General features: G+C 45.9%; 1 protein-coding gene and 1 long non-coding RNA gene across 2 annotated transcripts in view; one reads left to right on the top strand and one right to left on the bottom strand.

The window, feature by feature from the left end:
- LOC141157093 (uncharacterized) overlaps positions 1 to 17,892 on the bottom strand; it is a 20,715-nt gene extending 2,823 nt beyond the window's left edge. The window contains exons 1-2 of the long non-coding RNA XR_012247744.1: positions 17,684 to 17,892; positions 17,460 to 17,588 (exon numbers count right to left, since the gene is read on the bottom strand). This is a non-coding gene — a long non-coding RNA (uncharacterized lncRNA). The remainder of the gene's footprint in view (positions 1 to 17,459; positions 17,589 to 17,683) is intronic.
- Positions 172 to 17,892, top strand: part of PIGK (phosphatidylinositol glycan anchor biosynthesis class K) — a 144,765-nt gene continuing 127,044 nt past the window's right edge. The window contains exons 1-3 of the mRNA XM_073643928.1: positions 172 to 329; positions 9,687 to 9,740; positions 11,193 to 11,284. Coding sequence (XP_073500029.1) covers positions 249 to 329; positions 9,687 to 9,740; positions 11,193 to 11,284 — 227 coding nt within the window. The 5' untranslated portion in view covers positions 172 to 248. The remainder of the gene's footprint in view (positions 330 to 9,686; positions 9,741 to 11,192; positions 11,285 to 17,892) is intronic.

Raw genomic sequence — 17,892 nt, 5'->3', positions numbered from 1 at the left:
GGCTGACGGCACTAATTCCTGTCCTATCTGCACGGGTCGCTCATATGAGACTGGCAATATTTTTACAGGTGCAGTAAAGCTTCTATTCTGGGACAAGTTATTCCGCCAAACGCCTCCTGACCAGAGCCACAAGCATTGCCAGCAGTTTCCTTTCCCGGCATGCACTGCGATGGGTAGCTTGACAAGTCACGTGACGTGTTCGGGGAGTCATGTGACGCGGAAGTGCCTCCTGTCACCTAGGAGGGAAGATGGCGGCGCTCAGCTGCGGGTGCCGGGCGATGGTGTGTGCGATCCTGTTTGTCCTCGGAGTCAGCGCTCAATATGCGGAGGTGAGAGGAGGGAGGGCGACATTATACCTGTGCGGCCATGATGGGGCTGTGCGCAGTGAGGTGACATACAGAGCCGGGTCCTGGTCATTCATTCTGGTCTCATCCCCTGCAGACATCGCACAGTGCCTGACATGGGGAGGTGCGTGCACCAATATAGTGCTGGTACCCATAGCAACCAACCAGATGGCATCAGCACGAGATCAGTCCCCAAACATGGACAAACCCTTTAATTAAGGGGATGTCCGCAGTGACCCGAGACATCACTCAGTGACTGTTCCTATCTACATATTGCAGTGCTCGCTCTTCTCACAGCTGAGAGTTTGTTACACTTGCTTCCAGTTCCCTGTCAGCTCCAGTGTTTATACATTGTAACACAATATCAGAACAGAGGAGAGGTGTGTGCCCCGGCCTCAGGAGCGGAGCTGTGCAGAGGACTGGTGTATGGGCTGGGGGCTCAGTGCCGGGGGGACCCCCCAACAGCCCCCGACACCTGTGCAGAGGACGGGTGTATGAGCTGGGGGCTCAGTGCCGGGGGGACCCCCCAACAGCCCCCGACACCTGTGCAGAGGACGGGTGTATGAGCTGGGGGCTCAGTGCCGGGGGGACCCCCCAACAGCCCCCGACACCTGTGCAGAGGACGGGTGTATGGGCTAGGGGCTCAGTGCCAGGTGGACCCCCCCAACAGGCACTGTACACTCGGTCCAGGTGTACAGTGCTGGCCAAAAGTATTGGCACCCCTGCAATTCTGTCAGATAATACTCAGTTTCCTCCTGAAAATGATTGCAATCACAAATTCTTTGGTCTTATTCTTTTCATTTAATTTGTCCTCAATGAAAAAAAAACACAAAAAGAATTGTCCTAAAGCCAAATTGGATATAATTCCACACCAAACCTAAAAAAGGGGGTGGACAAAAGTATTGGCACCCTTTGAAAAATCATGTGATGCTTCTCTAATTCGTGTAATTAACAGCACCTGTAACTTACCTGTGGCACCTAACAGGTGTTGGCAATAACTAAATCACACTTGCAGCCAGTTAACATGGATTAAAGTAGACTCAACCTCTGTCCTGTGTCCTTGTGTGTACCACATTGAGCATGGAGAAAAGAAAGAAGACCAAAGAACTGTCTGAGGACTTGAGAAACCAAATTGTGAGGAAGCATGAGCAATCTCAAGGCTACAAGTCCATCTCCAAAGACCTGAATGTTCCTGTGTCTTCCGTGCGCAGTGTCATCAAGAAGTTTAAAGCCCATGGCACTGTGGCTAACCTCCCTAGATGTGGACGGAAAAGAAAAATTGACGAGAGATTTCAACGCAAGATTGTGCGGATGGTGGATAAAGATCCTCGACTAACATCCAAACAAGTTCAAGCTGCCCTGCAGTCCGAGGGTACAACAGTGGCAACCCGTACTATCCGTAGGCGTCTGAATGAAAAGGGACTGTATGGTAGGATACCCAGGAAGACCCCACTTCTTACCACGAGACATAAAAAAGCCAGGCTGGAGTTTGCCAAAACTTACCTGAGAAAGCCTAAAACGTTTTGGAAGAATGTTCTCTGGTCAGATGAGACAAAAGTAGAGCTTTTTGTGAAAAAGCATCAACATAGAGTGTACAGGAAAAAAAGAGGCATTCAAAGAAAAGAACACGGTCCCTACAGTCAAACATGGCGGAGGTTCCCTGATGTTTTGGGGTTGCTTTGCTCCCTCTGGCACTGGACTGCTTGACCGTGTGCATGGCATTATGAAGTCTGAAGACTACCAACAAATTTTGCAGCATAATGTAGGGCCCAGTGTGAGAAAGCTGGGTCTCCCTCATAGGTCATGGGTCTTCCAGCAGGACAATAACCCAAAACACACTTCCAAAAGCACTATAAAATGGTTTTAGAGAAAGCACTGGAGACTTCTAAGGTGGCCAGCAATGAGTCCAGACCTGAATCCCATAGAACACCTGGGGAGAGATCTCAAAATGGCAGTTTGGAGAAGGCACCCTTCAAATATCAGGGACCTGGAGCAGTTTGCCAAAGAAGAATGGTCTACAATTCCAGCAGAGCATTGTAAGAAACTCATTGATGGTTACCGGAAGCGGTTGTTCGCAGTTATTTTGGCTAAAGGTTGTGCAACCAAGTATTAGGCTGAGGGTGCCAATACTTTTGTCCGGCCCTTTTTTGGAGTTTTGTGTGAAATGATCAATGATTTGATTTTTGCTTCATTCTCTTTTTTGTATTTTCCTTGCAAGCAAATTAAATGAAGATAATAATACCAAAGAATTTGTGATTGCAATCATTTTCAGGAAGAAACTGAGTATTATCTGACAGAATTGCAGGGGTGCCAATACTTTTGGCCAGCACTGTACAGGGCTGTCAGCAGCAACCAGGGCTGTGGAGTCGGAGCCCATTTTGGTGGAGTCGGTATAAAATGGACTGACTCCAACTGCTAAAATATATAATAAATTGGGTACAATGCAGTTTGAACACACCACTATTGAAGCCAGAGCAGTGTGAAAAGGTTGTTGGTTGGATAGCGGATAATGCTTCCAGTCACTTTGCCACCACCACCACCCTGTCTTCCACATGGTCCAGTCTCAGTAGTCGTGATTACTCGCATTACACAACAGCAGTCAAAAGACAGCATTTATGTCCTGTAATTTAAGGTCCCTATTTTATAAAAAATAAAATGATAGAGATGTCACGATTTGACTTCGGTAAATTTACTGCTATTTTTTGGCCCCTTGTGAAGCGTTGGAACATTCGCTTGCTGATTCCACAGCCCTCAGCGTCACGTGATGAAGGTGGATGGCTGATTGACTTTGTTCAGTAGCTAAACCAGCCCCCTTCTCCATCACGGCTGATGCTGGGGCACTGTATACATTTTATGAGTATGCTCTATTTTAATGGAATAGTATCATATTGCAAACTTTGTCTAAATGGTGTAAAAATGTCATAAAGGGGTCCACCACTCAAACTCCCCTTCTATAAACCAGAGGAAATAACTCCATATGAGCATCTACAGGATTCTCAGGCTCAAGCCATTCTTGTATTAGATCAGCGGCCATTTATCTTTATGCCTGACATAGAATAACTGACTGGCCACAACTTACATAGTAACATAGTCTTCCTTCAACCTTAAAAACGAAGTCCATCTAGTTCAACCCATAGTCTAACATGTTGATCCAGAGGAAGGCAAAAAAAACCCATGTGGCAAACACTAAGCTCCACATTTGGGAAAAAAATTCCTCCGGACTCCATACGACAATCAGACTAGTTCCCTGGATCAACGCCCTATCAAGGAATCTAGTATTTATAACCTGTAATGTTATACTTTTTCAAGAAAGGCATCCAGGCCCTTCTTAAATTTTAATAGTGAATCCCTCATTACAACATCATGCGGCAGAGAGTTCATAGTCTCACTGCTCTTACAGTAAAGAATCCGCATCTGTGATTATGATTAAACCTTCTTTCCTCCAGACGTAGAAGATGCCCCCTTGTCCCCGTCTCAGGCCTCAGAGTAAAAAGATCAGTAGAAAGGTCTTTGTACTGTCCCCTCATATACTTGTACATAGTAATACGATCACCCCTAAGCCTTCCTTTTTCCACAGTAAATAACCCCCAAGTGTAATAACCTGTCTTGGTATTGCAGACCCCCCAGTCCTCTAATAACCTGTCTTGGTATTGCAGACTCCCCAGTCCTCTAATAACCTTGGTCGCTCTTCTCTGCACCCTCTCTAGTTCAGCTATGTCTTTCTTATACGCCGGAGACCAGAACTGTACACAGTATTCTAAGTGTGGTCGCACTAGTGACTTGTATAGAGGTAAAATTATCTTCTCCTCATGAGCATCTATGCCTCTTTTAATGCATCCCATTATTTTATTTGCCTTTGCAGCAGCTGCCTGACACTGGCCACTAAACGTGAGCTTGTCATCCACCAATACACCCAGGTCTTTTTCAGTTACAGTTTTGCCCAGTGTTTTACAATTAAGCATATAATTATACATTTTATTTCCTCTGCCCAAGTGCATTACCTTACATTTATCCCCATTAAAGCTCATTTGCCATTTATCAGCCCAAGCTTCTAGTTTACATAGATCCTCCTGTAATATAAAGTTGTCCTCCTCTGTATTGATTACCCTGCAGAGTTTAGTGTCATCTGCAAATATTGAAATATTACTCTGTATGCCCCCTACAAGGTCATTAATAAATATGTTAAAAAGAAGGGGGCCCAATACTGACCCTTGTGGTACCCCACTGTTAACTGAGACCCAGTCTGAGTATGTTCCATTAATAACCACCCTTTGTTTCCTATCACTGAGCCAGTTCTTAACCCACTTACATATATTTTCCCCTATCACCATTGTTCTCATTTTATGTATCAACCTTTTGTGTGGAACCGTGTCAAAAGCTTTTGAAAAGTCCATATACACAACATCCACTGCATTTCCTTGGTCCAGTCCGGAACTTGCCTCCTCATAAAAGCTGATCAGATTAGTTTGACAGGAACGGTCCCTCGTAAACCCATGTTGATATTGGGTCATGAGGTTCTTCTTCTTCAGATACTCTAGTATAGCATCTCTTAGGAAACCCTCCAGGATTTTACCCACAGTAGAGGTTAAGCTTACCGGCCTATAGTTTCCAGGTTCAGTTTTTGTCCCCTTTTTGAATATTGGCACCACATTTGCTATACGCCAGTCCTGTGTTACAGACCCTGTTATTATGGAATCTTTAAAGATTAAAAATAATGGTCTATCTATGACTTTACTTAATTCCTGCAGTACTCGCGGGTGTATCCCATCCGGGCCCGGGGATTTGTCAACTTTAGTGATTTTTAGACGCCGCCATACTTCCTGCTGGGTTAAGCAAGTGACATTTACTGGAGAATTTTTGTCATCACTGATCGTGTTTTCTGTTATGCGATTTTCTTGTGTAAATACAGTTGAAAATAAATCATTTCACATATTGGCTTTTTCCTCATCCTCATCCACCATTTCACCCAGACTATTTTTAAGGGGGCCAACACTATCATTTTTTCGTTTTTTACTATTTATGTAGTTAAAGAATATTTTGGGATTATTTTTACTTTCTCTGGCAATGAGTCTCTCTGCCTCAATCTTTGCTGCCTTGATTTGTTTTTTACATAATTTATTTAATTTTCTATATTTATTTAATGCCTCATCACTACCTACTTGCTTTAGTTCTCTAAATGCTTTCTTTTTGTCACTTATTGCGCCCCTTACAGCTCTATTTAGCCATAGTGGTTTCCTCCTATTTCTAGCATGTTTATTCCCATAGGGTATATATTGTGCACAGGTCCTATTCAGGATGCTAATAAATGTCTCCCATTTGCTTTGTGTAGCTTTATGTCTCAGGATATCGTCCCAGTTTATTGCACTAAGATCATCTCTCAACCGTTGGAAATTTGCCTTCCTGAAGTTTAGTGTCCTTGTAACCCCTCTACTACACATCTTATTAAAGGATACATGAAAACGTATTATTTTGTGATCACTATTACCCAAGTGACCCCCAACTCGTATATTTGATATGCGGTCTGGCCTATGGGTTAATATTAGGTCTAGCAGTGCCCCCCTTCTTGTTGGGTCCTGAACCAGTTGTGAAAGGTAATTGTCTCTCATAGTTGTCAAAAACCTATTACCTTTGCTGGAACTACAGGTTTCTGTCCCCCAATGTATTTCAGGGTAGTTGAAGTCCCCCATAATAATGACTTCTCCTTGAGTCGCTGTTTCATCTATTTGCTTTACGAGGACATTCTCCGCTGCTTCCATTATTTTTGGAGACTTATAACAAACCCCTATCAGTAATTTACTATCTCCACCCACAGGGACTCTACATTTTCATTAGATTCATATATATTCTCCCACAAGATGGGTTTTTTAACCCCTTTACTTTACCCCCGAGGGTGGTTTGCACTTTAATGACCAGGGCAATTTTTACAATTCTGACCACTGTCACTTTATGAGGCAATACCTCTGGAACGCTTCAACGGATCCCGCTGATTCTGAGATTGTTTTTTTCGTGATATATTGTACTTCATGTTAGTGGTAAAATTTCTTCGATATCACTTGCGTTTATTTGTGAAAAAAATCGGAAATTTCGCAATTTTCAAAATTTTAATTTTTATGCCCTTAAATCAGAGAGATATGTCACACAAAATAGTTAATAAATAACATTTCCCACATGTCTACTTTACATCAGCACAATTTTGGAACCAAAATTTTTTTTTTTTTGTTAGGCAGCAATAAGGGTTAAAAGTTGACCAGCGATTTCTCATTTTTACAACAAAATTTACAAAGCCATTTTTTTTAGGGACCACATCACATTTGAAGTCACTTTGAGGGGTCTTTATGACAGAAAATACCCAAAAGTGACACCATTCTAAAAACTGCACCCCTCAAGGTGCTCAAAACCACATTCAATAACTTTATTAACCCTTCAGGTGCTTCACAGGAATTTTTGGAATGTGGAAGAAAAAAATGAACATTTAACTTTTTTCACAAAAATGTTACTTTAGATCCAATTTTTTTTTTTATTTTCACAGGGGTAACAGCAAAAAATGGACCCCAAAATTTGTTGTGCAATTTCCCCTGAGCATGTAGATACCCAATATGTGGGGGAAAACAACTGTTTGGGCGCACGGCAGGGCTCGGAAGGGAAGGAGCGCCATTTGACTTTTTGAATGTAAAATTTGCTTGAATAATTAGCGGACGCCATGTCGCGTTTGGGTAGCCCCTAATGTGCCTAAACAGTGCAAACCACCCTGCTCTCCCCCCAGTGACCCAATTTTGGAAACTGCACCCCTCCAGGATTTTATCAAGGGATATAGTGAACATTTTGAACCCAGAGGCACGACACAGAATTTGATAACATTAGGTCATCATATTGAATAAGTTGTCATTAGTCTTGAGCACAAGTGCTCACTACTTGAGTTTGCATCGGGTACTCAGGTATGCACCATGTATCACGGGTGCTCAAGTGAGATGCTCGAGTCCCCGCCCGCATGTTTCATGGTTATTAGACACCCCCAAAAAAACCATGCGGGGATCGCTCGTGCATGGCAGGCAATGCCCGCAAGTTTTTTTTGGCCATGAAGCATATGGGGCGGAGACTCGAGCACCCACGATACTCAATGCATACCCGAGCACCCGATGCAAACTCAACTCTGGTCTCCATATCGTCATCATTTTTTTTTTTTTTCTTTACTTCTGAAAAAATCCCAACCCTAACCGTAACCCTAGAACAATCCTAACCCTAAAGTTTATTTTTTACGACGTTCCTCGTGCTGTATAAGTGATTAGACGTTTTTATTCCTCGGGTCGGTGTGATTACAGCGATATCAGAATCATATCGGGTTTTTATGATTGACAGCTGTCACACACACATTTTTTTGTAAAATCTAGTTTTGCATCGCCATATTTTGAGAGCTTTAATTTTTCCCGATTTTGTCCGACAGATTCATGTGATGGCTTGTTTTTTGCGGGACAAGTTGACGTTTTTATTGGTACCATTTTCGGGCACGTGACATTTTTTGATCGCTTTCTATTCTGATTTTTGGGAGGCGGAATAAACAAAAACTAACAATTCTGGAATTGTGTTTTTTTTTATGCCGTTCCGCGTGTGATAAAATTGATAAATTCTTCAGGGTCAGTACGTTTACAGCGGTACCACATTTCTATATTTTTTTTTACATTTTGGCGCTTTTACACAATAAAAACTATTTTATAGAAAAAAATTGTTTTTGCATCGCTTTATTCTGAGAGCTATAACTTTTTTATTTTTCGATTGATGGAGCTGTATGGCGGCTTGTTTTTTGCGGGACAAGATGACGTTTTCAGCTGTTCCATTTTTATTTACATTCGTCTTTTTGATCGCGTGTTATTCCATTTTTTTTTTTGGCGGTATGATGATAAAACATCGTTTTTATGTTTATTTATTTTATTTTATTTTTTTTTACCGTGTTCACTAAAGGGGTTAACTAGCAGGACATTTTTATAGGTCAGGTCGATCCGGCCGCGGCAATACCAAATATGTGTACTCTTATTGTTGTATTTTATTTTTTTTTTTTTCATAAGATTATTTATCTATGAGTACAGTATATATATATATATATATATATATATATATATAATTTTTTTTTTTATTTTTTTTTTTATTACTTTTACACATTGTCCCACTATGGGACTTTCACTTTTTGCAGCCTGGTCGGCTGTATAGCACAGGAATGTGCTATACAGGCTGTCAGTGCTGCACAGCGAGAAGTTACTTTGGTCGTGCACTGCGCATGTTCAAAGCAACATCCTGCCTCCTGGTGACCCGGATATTGTCATGATGATGTCGGGTCACCATGACAACATCTGGGACCGGACTCATACGCTGCAGGACGCTGGCACAGAAGGTAAGTGTCGCGCTTACCGCCTCTTGCCACCGGAATGCTGCGATCGATTTCGATCACAGCATTTCGGGGGTTAATGTGCCGGGAGCGGTGCGGGTCCGCTCCCTGCACATAGCACCGGGTGTCAGCTGTAACAATCAGCTGACACCCGGCGGCGATCTTGCTCACACCGCTTGTGTGCGGGCGAAATCGCCAGGGCGTACTAATACATATCAGGTCCATAAGGCCCAGGGCACAGATACTTATTAGTACGCCCTGGGCCAGAAAGGGGCTAAGGATGATTTTACATATAAACACCCCCCCCCCGCTTGTTTGTACGGTCATTTCTGAACAGACTGTAGCCCTGTAAATTAACTGCCCAGTCATGGCTCTCGTCCAGCCATGTCTCAGATATCCGTACCATGTCATAATTATTTTCCAACAAAATTAATTCTATTTCTTCCATTTTGTTGGTGAGGCTTTTGGCATTAGTGTACATGCATTTTATGTATCTCTCTGTACCTCTATTCCTTCTTACTATATTGACTATTCTAACCCCACCCCCAATTTCTTTATTTGTGCCCAGGTCACTATCTTCCCCACCTATAAAATGACCCCCCCCCCAATCCCTAGTTTAAACACTCCTCCAGCCTTCTAGCCATTTTCTCCCCCAGCACAGCTGCACCCTCCCCATTGAGGTGCAGCCCGTCCCTAGCGTAGAACCTGTAGCCAACTGAGAAGTCGGCCCAGTTCTCCAGGAACCCAAACCCTCCTTCCTACACCAATTCCTCAGCCACTTATTTATCTCCCTAATCTCCCATCTCGCCCGGGGGACCGCTGGGCCTGGGGACGCCCATTTGGAGGGAGGTTCATTTATTATTAACTAATGGTAGCAATTCTCTGACCTGCAGGCGCCTCTTGAATTTGCTGAACTCTGAATAGTTTTGGTGAAGTAACTTTCCTGTATTATCTTGCATTTCTAGAATAAGGCGGAACATTTCTTCAGAAGTGGACACACAAATAACTGGGCGGTTTTGGTAAGTTTTGTGTTTTTCTTGCTTTCATTGTGCGATGATGCAGTTGATCTTTACACAAAGTTAAAGGCTTTGTCTCGGGAACACCTGCCATTTTCTTATGTCCTAGATGGGTGGCCCTCCCACTCAGGATCTGGTGGCCCTCCCACTCAGGATTTGGTGGCCCTCCCACTCAGGATCCCCTTTGCTAGCAGAGAGCTGCTGGAGTGGATGGTGTCCAGTTGGGAACAATCCTTTAAGTTTGGGTTCTCTTGCAGTTTCTAAAAGTCGTTATACTAGTGTTACCTACCTGCTCAGCGCTCCTCTTCTCCAGCACCACAACGTTTTTCTCTCCTAAAAGCCTTTTCAATCATGGCGTTATTATAAGTGAATAAACAGTGTTCAGCCCCGGTGCTTGTGTCACCGGACTGGTCCAGGATTCCCATCATTCATCCCTGCAGCTCGCTGGTATCTCGCTCACAGCCATCGTGTGCAGGTAGAGGAGGAGACGAGGAGCTGCACCACCTCCTCGGCCCGTACAGGCTCAGGCCATACACTGTAATCATGTCTGTTTCTTTAGGAGGGTAGGACGCGCCATGGAGATGAGATATTGAGATGGAAATGGCCGCATTACAGATCCATCTATAAACACTATGACCAATACTGCACCAATATCAAAGGAAAAAGCTATAGTAAGCTCCTCTGAATACCACTATGTGGCAAAGACGAGCTGCTGCGATGTCTCCCATACACAACACACAGACATGAGGGATACCGGTCTCTATGTAGCACATGTGTAGCAGCAGCATGGAGGACGTCATACAGCAGTACTGATGGTAGCTGAAAATCCAGCGCTGGAGTGATCTAAAACACTTGCCAGAAGCAGCAGCGCAGATCTGCCTGTGTCTGTGCCTGTTTTTCACTCTTCTCCAATCTCCATAGACTTTAATAGGCAGCTGTAATCTGATCCCTCAGTGAACGTTCACTCCATCCTGTCTACAGCCAGATGGATTGTAACAGTTTCTCAGAATGAAGGATGAGTTCAGAAGGCCGAGGAGAAGTGGAGCATAAGTGTGTTGATATGACAGCTACTATTTAATACAGAGGTTATCAGCTATTTATTTGATTTTACTTGCTTATATAGCGCCATCATATCTACAGCGCAGTACAGATATCAGCATCACTGTCCCTATTGGGGTTCACAATCTATGATGAGAATCCGGAGGAAACCTACACAAAATGCAAACAACGCACAGACTCCTTGCAGATGGTGCCGGCGGCTGGGTCCTCTGTGCCGGCGGCTGGGTCCTCTGTGCCGGCGGCGGTGTCCTCTGGTTCAGCACATTGTGCCAGCGGCGGGTCCTCTGAGCTCTGCAATCACTTGATGTATAGTACCAGGGTTCTTGTATTCTACATATTGGGGTCTTGCTGCTTATATTTGGGGAATTAACCCTCGCCACTTTTGTTCTTTCTCAGGTTTGTACGTCTCGATTTTGGTTCAATTACCGGCATGTGGCGAATACTCTTTCTGTGTACAGAAGTGTAAAGAGACTTGGAATCCCCGACAGGTGAGCGCTTATAATGTCTCTGCACATACAGCCAGTATCACTACAAACTGTAGTATATGGTAATATGTATATGATGGATGTGTCACCTCACAGGTGCACTTGTCTGTTATATCAGTGGGCAATACTGCAACGCAACATTCTCTTTTCCATATTATTCCTAATGGGGCAGGGCAGCACGGTGGCTCAGTGGTTAGCACTGTATGGTGGCTCAGTGGTTAGCACTGCAGTCTTGCAACGCTGGGGTCCTGGGTTCAATCCAACCAAGGACAACATCTGCAAGGAGTTTGTATGTTCTCCACATGTTTGCGTGGGTTTCCTCTGGGTTCTCCGGTTTCCTCCCACACTCCAAAGACTAATAGGGAATGTAGATTGTGAGCCCCAATGGGGACAGTGCCCATAATGTCTGTAAAGCGCTGTGGAATTAATGGCGCTATATAAGTGAGTAAAATAAATATAGTGACAAATAACAACATGTGAGCACCGACCCCTGCTGTTTATTCATAATGTTCTGGTTCCAGTGAATGGTTTCTGGGTTCATCCTCTGATATTAAGGTCACGTGGACTCTCGTCTTTCCTCGGGTCCTGGTCAGATCCATCATTCCTGGCCGTTAATAAGAGCGTACCCCTGCCGTAGACCTTTATCCACAGCGTATGTCATAAATGTATGATCGTTCTGGGTCCCACCTATCTCCAGCATGATGGGGGTCCTGGTGTGCCATTTCCATGTCTTTCGTAGAAGTGAGTGGAGAAAGCTATGCACATACATTACCTCCTCCATTTTTTTTTCTCCTCCTGGATGTGACAGCTGGTGGGGGTGCAGCCGGACCCCCGTCTATCTGACACCTTGTGGAAAGTGACAGCAGAGCAAAAGATAGAAAACCACAAGAGCACAGCCATGCGATGGCTAAATAGTGCAGCCGTCCATCCTTTCACTTTTCAGCTTTCTCATTATGGTATTTTTTTTTTAACAAAGCTGGCACAAATTATTGCTGGAAATAAGACGTGAAGAAGCCTCCACACGTTCTTCTTTTGGACGCCTCAACTACTTTAATCCTGGAGTGAGAATTCGATGCCAAAAATGACTGATAAAGAATCCGGGGGAGTGCTGTGTATTCATGAGATGAGTGTTGTCGCTGCCTCATCCCACCCTCTTTATCAGTGATTGACAACCGACAGATACCTCAGCCCTGGTGTGAGGGTGGGGGTGGGGGTGGGTCATTGGGTAGATCAATACAACGGATCAGTCACCATCCTCTCGCTTTATTCTTAGTATCCATTACACAAGGTGCTATCCCGTGTGATGGCTCACTGGCCCTGTCACTGTTATATACTGCCCTTTAATAGGGCATCATGTTTTCGTGACAGATCTGACTGGCCATAATCATCCGGGTGATATCCTTGATCCCCCGTCACTCCTATTAGAGCGATAAACTAAGGGGTTTTAGGGTCGGATCTTAACCTTTGTGATCCTTTCTTTCTATTCCCTGTGGTGTCCTGCAGCAGCCACTTATCTCCCTTCCTTGAAGGAGTAATCCCCATCTGCATGTAGTGGAGGCCGAGCCTGCACCTCTCTGCTCCATTCATTCTCAGCAGGGTCAGTGCTGTTCTCCGCAGTCCCATAGGGAATGAATGGATGAGAGCCGCCCTCCACCTTGGCTCCATTCATTCTCTGCAGGGTCAGCTCTGTTCTCTACAGTCCCATAGGGAATTAATGGACGAGAGCCGCCCTCCACCTTGGCTCCATTCATTCTTCAGGGTCAGCGCTGTTCTCCGCAGTCCCATAAGCAATGAATGGATGAGAGCCGCCCACCACCTCGGCTCCATTCATTCTTCAGGGTCAGCGCTGTTCTCCGCAGTCCCATAGGCAATGAATGGACGAGAGCCGCCCTCCACCTTGGCTCCATTCATTCTTCAGGGTCAGCGCTGTTCTCCGCAGTCCCATAGGGAATGAATGGACGAGAGCCGCCCACCACCTCGGCTCCATTCATTCTCAGCCGGGTCAGCGCTGTTTCCCGCAGTCCCATAGGCAATGAATGGACGAGAGCCGCCCTCCACCTCGGCTCCATTCATTCTTCAGGGTCAGCGCTGTTCTCCGCAGTCCCATAAGCAATGAATGGATGAGAGCCGCCCACCACCTCGGCTCCATTCATTCTTCAGGGTCAGCGCTGTTCTCCGCAGTCCCATAGGCAATGAATGGACGAGAGCCGCCCTCCACCTTGGCTCCATTCATTCTTCAGGGTCAGCGCTGTTCTCCGCAGTCCCATAGGGAATGAATGGACGAGAGCCGCCCACCACCTCGGCTCCATTCATTCTCAGCCGGGTCAGCGCTGTTTCCCGCAGTCCCATAGGCAATGAATGGACGAGAGCCGCCCTCCACCTCGGCTCCATTCATTCTCTGCAGGGTCAGCGCTGTTCTCCGCAGTCCCATAGGCAATGAATGGACGAGAGCCGCCCTCCACCTCGGCTCCATTCATTCTTCAGGGTCAGCGCTGTTCTCCGCAGTCCCATAAGCAATGAATGGATGAGAGCCGCCCACCACCTCGGCTCCATTCATTCTTCAGGGTCAGCGCTGTTCTCCGCAGTCCCATAGGCAATGAATGGACGAGAGCCGCCCTCCACCTTGGCTCCATTCATTCTTCAGGGTCAGCGCTGTTCTCCGCAGTCCCATAGGGAATGAATGGACGAGAGCCGCCCACCACCTCGGCTCCATTCATTCTCAGCCGGGTCAGCGCTGTTTCCCGCAGTCCCATAGGCAATGAATGGACGAGAGCCGCCCTCCACCTTGGCTCCATTCATTCTCTGCAGGGTCAGCGCTGTTCTCCGCAGTCCCATAGGCAATGAATGGACGAGAGCCGCCCTCCACCTTGGCTCCATTCAGACGGGCTCTGCAAAGCCCATCTCTGGGGATCACTGGCTGAATGGATAAGATATAACTCCCAAGTGTAGGCAAAACCCCTTTAATCCCCTAAGGACGAAGCCAATTTTTATTTTTGCACTTTTATTCTTCCCCTCCTCTTCCAAGTGCCGCCCTCTTGGCCATATGAGAGCTTGTGGGGTTTTTTTGCAGGACAAGTTGTAGTTGTGACATTTTTCTTTACAATAAAATTTACTGAAAAACAACAAAGTGCAGTGAAATTGTGAGTAAGCTGCAGGTCGGCCGTTGTGTTTGGGTTTTGTTATTGTGCGATAAGAATGACTTGGTAACGCGGCGACTGTGGTGATTCTAGCGTGTGTTTTTTATCTTTAATATATTTTAGTAATTAAAATAAATTCAGAACTTTGTTAAAAAAAAAAAACCCAAGAAAGCATTTTGATTTGTCGCTGTTTTCTGAGATCCGTAACTTTTTTTCTTTTCCAATCGATGAAGTTGTGTGAGGGCTTTTTGCTCTTGGAGCTGATGCTTTCTTTGGTGCCATTTAGGGGGGCATACTGCTTTTTAGTTGCTTTTTATTGCAATTTTTTTTTGGGGGGGATGAGGTGACCAAAAAACATAAATTCTGGTGTTTTTACCTTATGGGTTAAGTTTTGGGCCAAACAGGTGCAGTTTTGCACACGTTGAACTTTCCTCCCACTTTTCATCTAACTCTCTCTTCGACAACCGACAATCCGGCTTCCGCCCCCACCATTCCACCGAAACTACCCTTACCAAAATCACCAATGACTTACTTACAGCAAAAGCTAACACACAATTCTCCATTCTCCTCCTTCTTCTTGACCTGTCCTCTGCTTTCCATACAGTTGACCACTGCCTCCTACTACAGATCCTCTCTTCCTTTGGAGTCAAAGACCTTGCCTATCCTGGATCTCCTCATATCTTTCTAACCGCACATTTAGCGTCTCCCACTCCCACGCTACCTCCTCATCTCGTCCCCTTCTCTGTTGGAGTCCCTCAAGGCTCTGTCTTAGGACGCCTACTCTTCTCAATCTATACCCTTGGCCTGTGACAGCTCATAAAATCCCATGGCTTCCAGTACCATCTGTACGCTGATGACACCCAGATCTACCTCTCTGGCCCAGATGTCACCTCTCTGCTGTCCAGAATCCCAGCATGTCTATCAGCCATATCCTCCTTCTTCTCCTCCCGCTACCTCAAGCTCAATGTGGACAAATCTGAACTCATCATCTTTCCCCCATCTTGCATATCTTCCCCACCTGATCTTTCTGTCACAATAAAAGACGTCACGCTTTCCCCTGTACCGACAATCCGCTGCCTCGGAGTAACCCTTGACTCTGCCCTGTCCTTCAAACCCCACATCCAAGCTCTCGCCACCTCCTGTCACCTCCAGCTCAAAAATATTTCCAGAATCCGTCCTTTCCTCAACCCTCAATCTACTAAACTGCTTGTGCATGCCCTCATCATCTCCCGCCTCAACTACTGCAACATCCTCCTCTGTGGCCTCCCTGCTAACACTCTCGTACTCTTCCAGTCCATCTTTAACTCTGCTGCGTGACTGGTCCATCTCTCTCCTCGCTACTCCTCTGCTACCCCCATTTGCAAATCCCTTCACTGGCTCCCATTCCCCCAGCGTATCCAGTTCAAACTACTGACACTGACCTACAAAGCCGTCCATAACCTCTCTCCTCCGTACATCTCTGAACTAATCTCCCGATACATTCCCTTACGTAATCTCCGGTCCTCCCAAGACCTCCTTCTCTCCTCCACACTTATTCATTCTTCACGCAATCGCCTCCAAGATTTCTCCCGAATATCTCCCATCCTATGGAATTCTGCGCCACAACACGTCCGATTATCCACCACACCTGGATCCTTCAGACGGAACCTGAAAACCCATCTCTTCAAGAAAGCTTACAGCCTGCCATGACCCCGCTGCCTCCTCAACAACACCGGAGCTACTGCAGCCCCCCAACCTACTGTCTCCTTCCCCACCATCCTGTAGAATGTAAGCCCGCAAGGGCAGGGTCCTTCTCCCTCCGTACCAGTCTATCATTGTTAGTTCTTTTACCGTAAGTGGTATCTGTATTTGGTATGTAACCCCTTCTTACGTACAGCGCCATGGAATCAATGGCACTAAATAAATTAATAATAATAATAATAATTACTCTGCACAGGTTGCACAGCACCAAAACAAACACATAAACATAAATCCCTGCCTCGTCCAGGCGTGAACTGAACAGAATAGACCCTGGCTACTCATACACTGCAGAGCTAGTCCCAATCCGGCTATACAAAGCAACTATTGTCCATAGTGACCACTGATGCTGGGGATTCTCTGCACTCGGCCGGTGCAGACTCTTCTCCACACCAAGACACATCCAGTCTGCTCTGCTTCCCCAGCAGACTGCCACCTTCACAGGTCATTCACACACTCATCTTTGCTCAGCAGACGGACACTCTTTCAGGAGACTTCCCCTCCTTGAAGCTCTCAGGTGCATCTAATCAAGACCCTGCAGAGCTGGGATTTATCACTGTCCTTCCCAGCTACGCTACAGCGGCTAAACAGGAGCAATCTCCAATCACTGCTGTTAGAGGCAGGTGCTGGCTGTGTAACACAGCCCCTGAGCTCACGCCATACACCAGGACCTTCCCTAGGACGTACTGTTACGTCCTGGGGAAGGCAAGGGGTTAATGAAATAACGTTGTTAGCCAAGCCCCACAGTGTGTATAGGTAATAGGAGATCTATATGGCCGTGCTTTAGTGTGGAGTCCGGGCGCTGCCTTCATTGCCGCCATACTTGCACATCTGCCTCTGCACATGCTTTGATGGAGCTGGGCATGCTGGGATTTGTAGTTTGGATGCATTGCTAAACTGCGATCCTGCACAGATACGAGCGCTTGTCGGCGTAGAGGACGGCAGGTAAGGAGTAGTGTCACCTTGAGATTCCTGTATCTGCACATTATGAGCCGCCAGGAGATAAATACACGGGGGCCACAGTCTAAAGTCACCGGCACTCACATAAATGCCGGAAACATCTTTTAGTCTTTGTGTGCTGCTGCAGAATCATTTTTGGAACATAAAGTACAGGACGTTCCTTTTATTATCTGCAAATCAACAAATGAAAAGACTTCGCTCCTCTTCCCCCGGGAATTCACATGAAAGGTGACTCAGAATCTGGCAGCCGGCTCCCGAGGACGCGCGTTACATATGTACAGGGTTTTTATTCCTAAGTCCTATCAGTGCAAATGCCTGATGCTGCCCCCCCCCCCCCCCATCACCTCGCTGCCGGGATCGGGGGCTCTTCGTCCATCCACCTTTTTATTTGGAGTCGGCGCTGGGCAGTGGGATTAAGCTGTAAGTCAAGGAGAAATCCAGGGGAAGTGGTCGTCCTTCTTGGCTTCGTCCTCCTGCGGATACAGATGGTAATCTGCTCGTTTAGACGGCAGAGGAAAAGCCGAGATAATGGGAAGAAGTTATGGCGGATATATTCAGTGTATGTCACCTGCTGCTGTTCTTTTAGGCCGAAGGCGTATGAAGGAGCAAGCTGATCCTCAGGCTTCATACAAGATGTTGAGACCTCGGCTGACAGGTCCTGACAGTGGTATATACTGTATACAGGATCCTGTGTCAAGTACATCAGAGCAGAGCGGGCCTCGGGGGTCTCTAACATTAAGAGGCTGATTGCATCACTGTCGTTGATCTGTAGGTGCA

This window comes from Phyllobates terribilis, unplaced genomic scaffold (genome assembly GCF_046119375.1).
Source record: "Phyllobates terribilis strain yellow unplaced genomic scaffold, ASM4611937v1 Scaffold_8__6_contigs__length_399053987, whole genome shotgun sequence".
Taxonomy (NCBI): Eukaryota; Metazoa; Chordata; class Amphibia; order Anura; family Dendrobatidae; genus Phyllobates; species Phyllobates terribilis.
The sequence above is the reverse complement of the archived record's forward strand: the minus strand, read 5'-3'. Positions and strand labels throughout refer to the sequence as shown.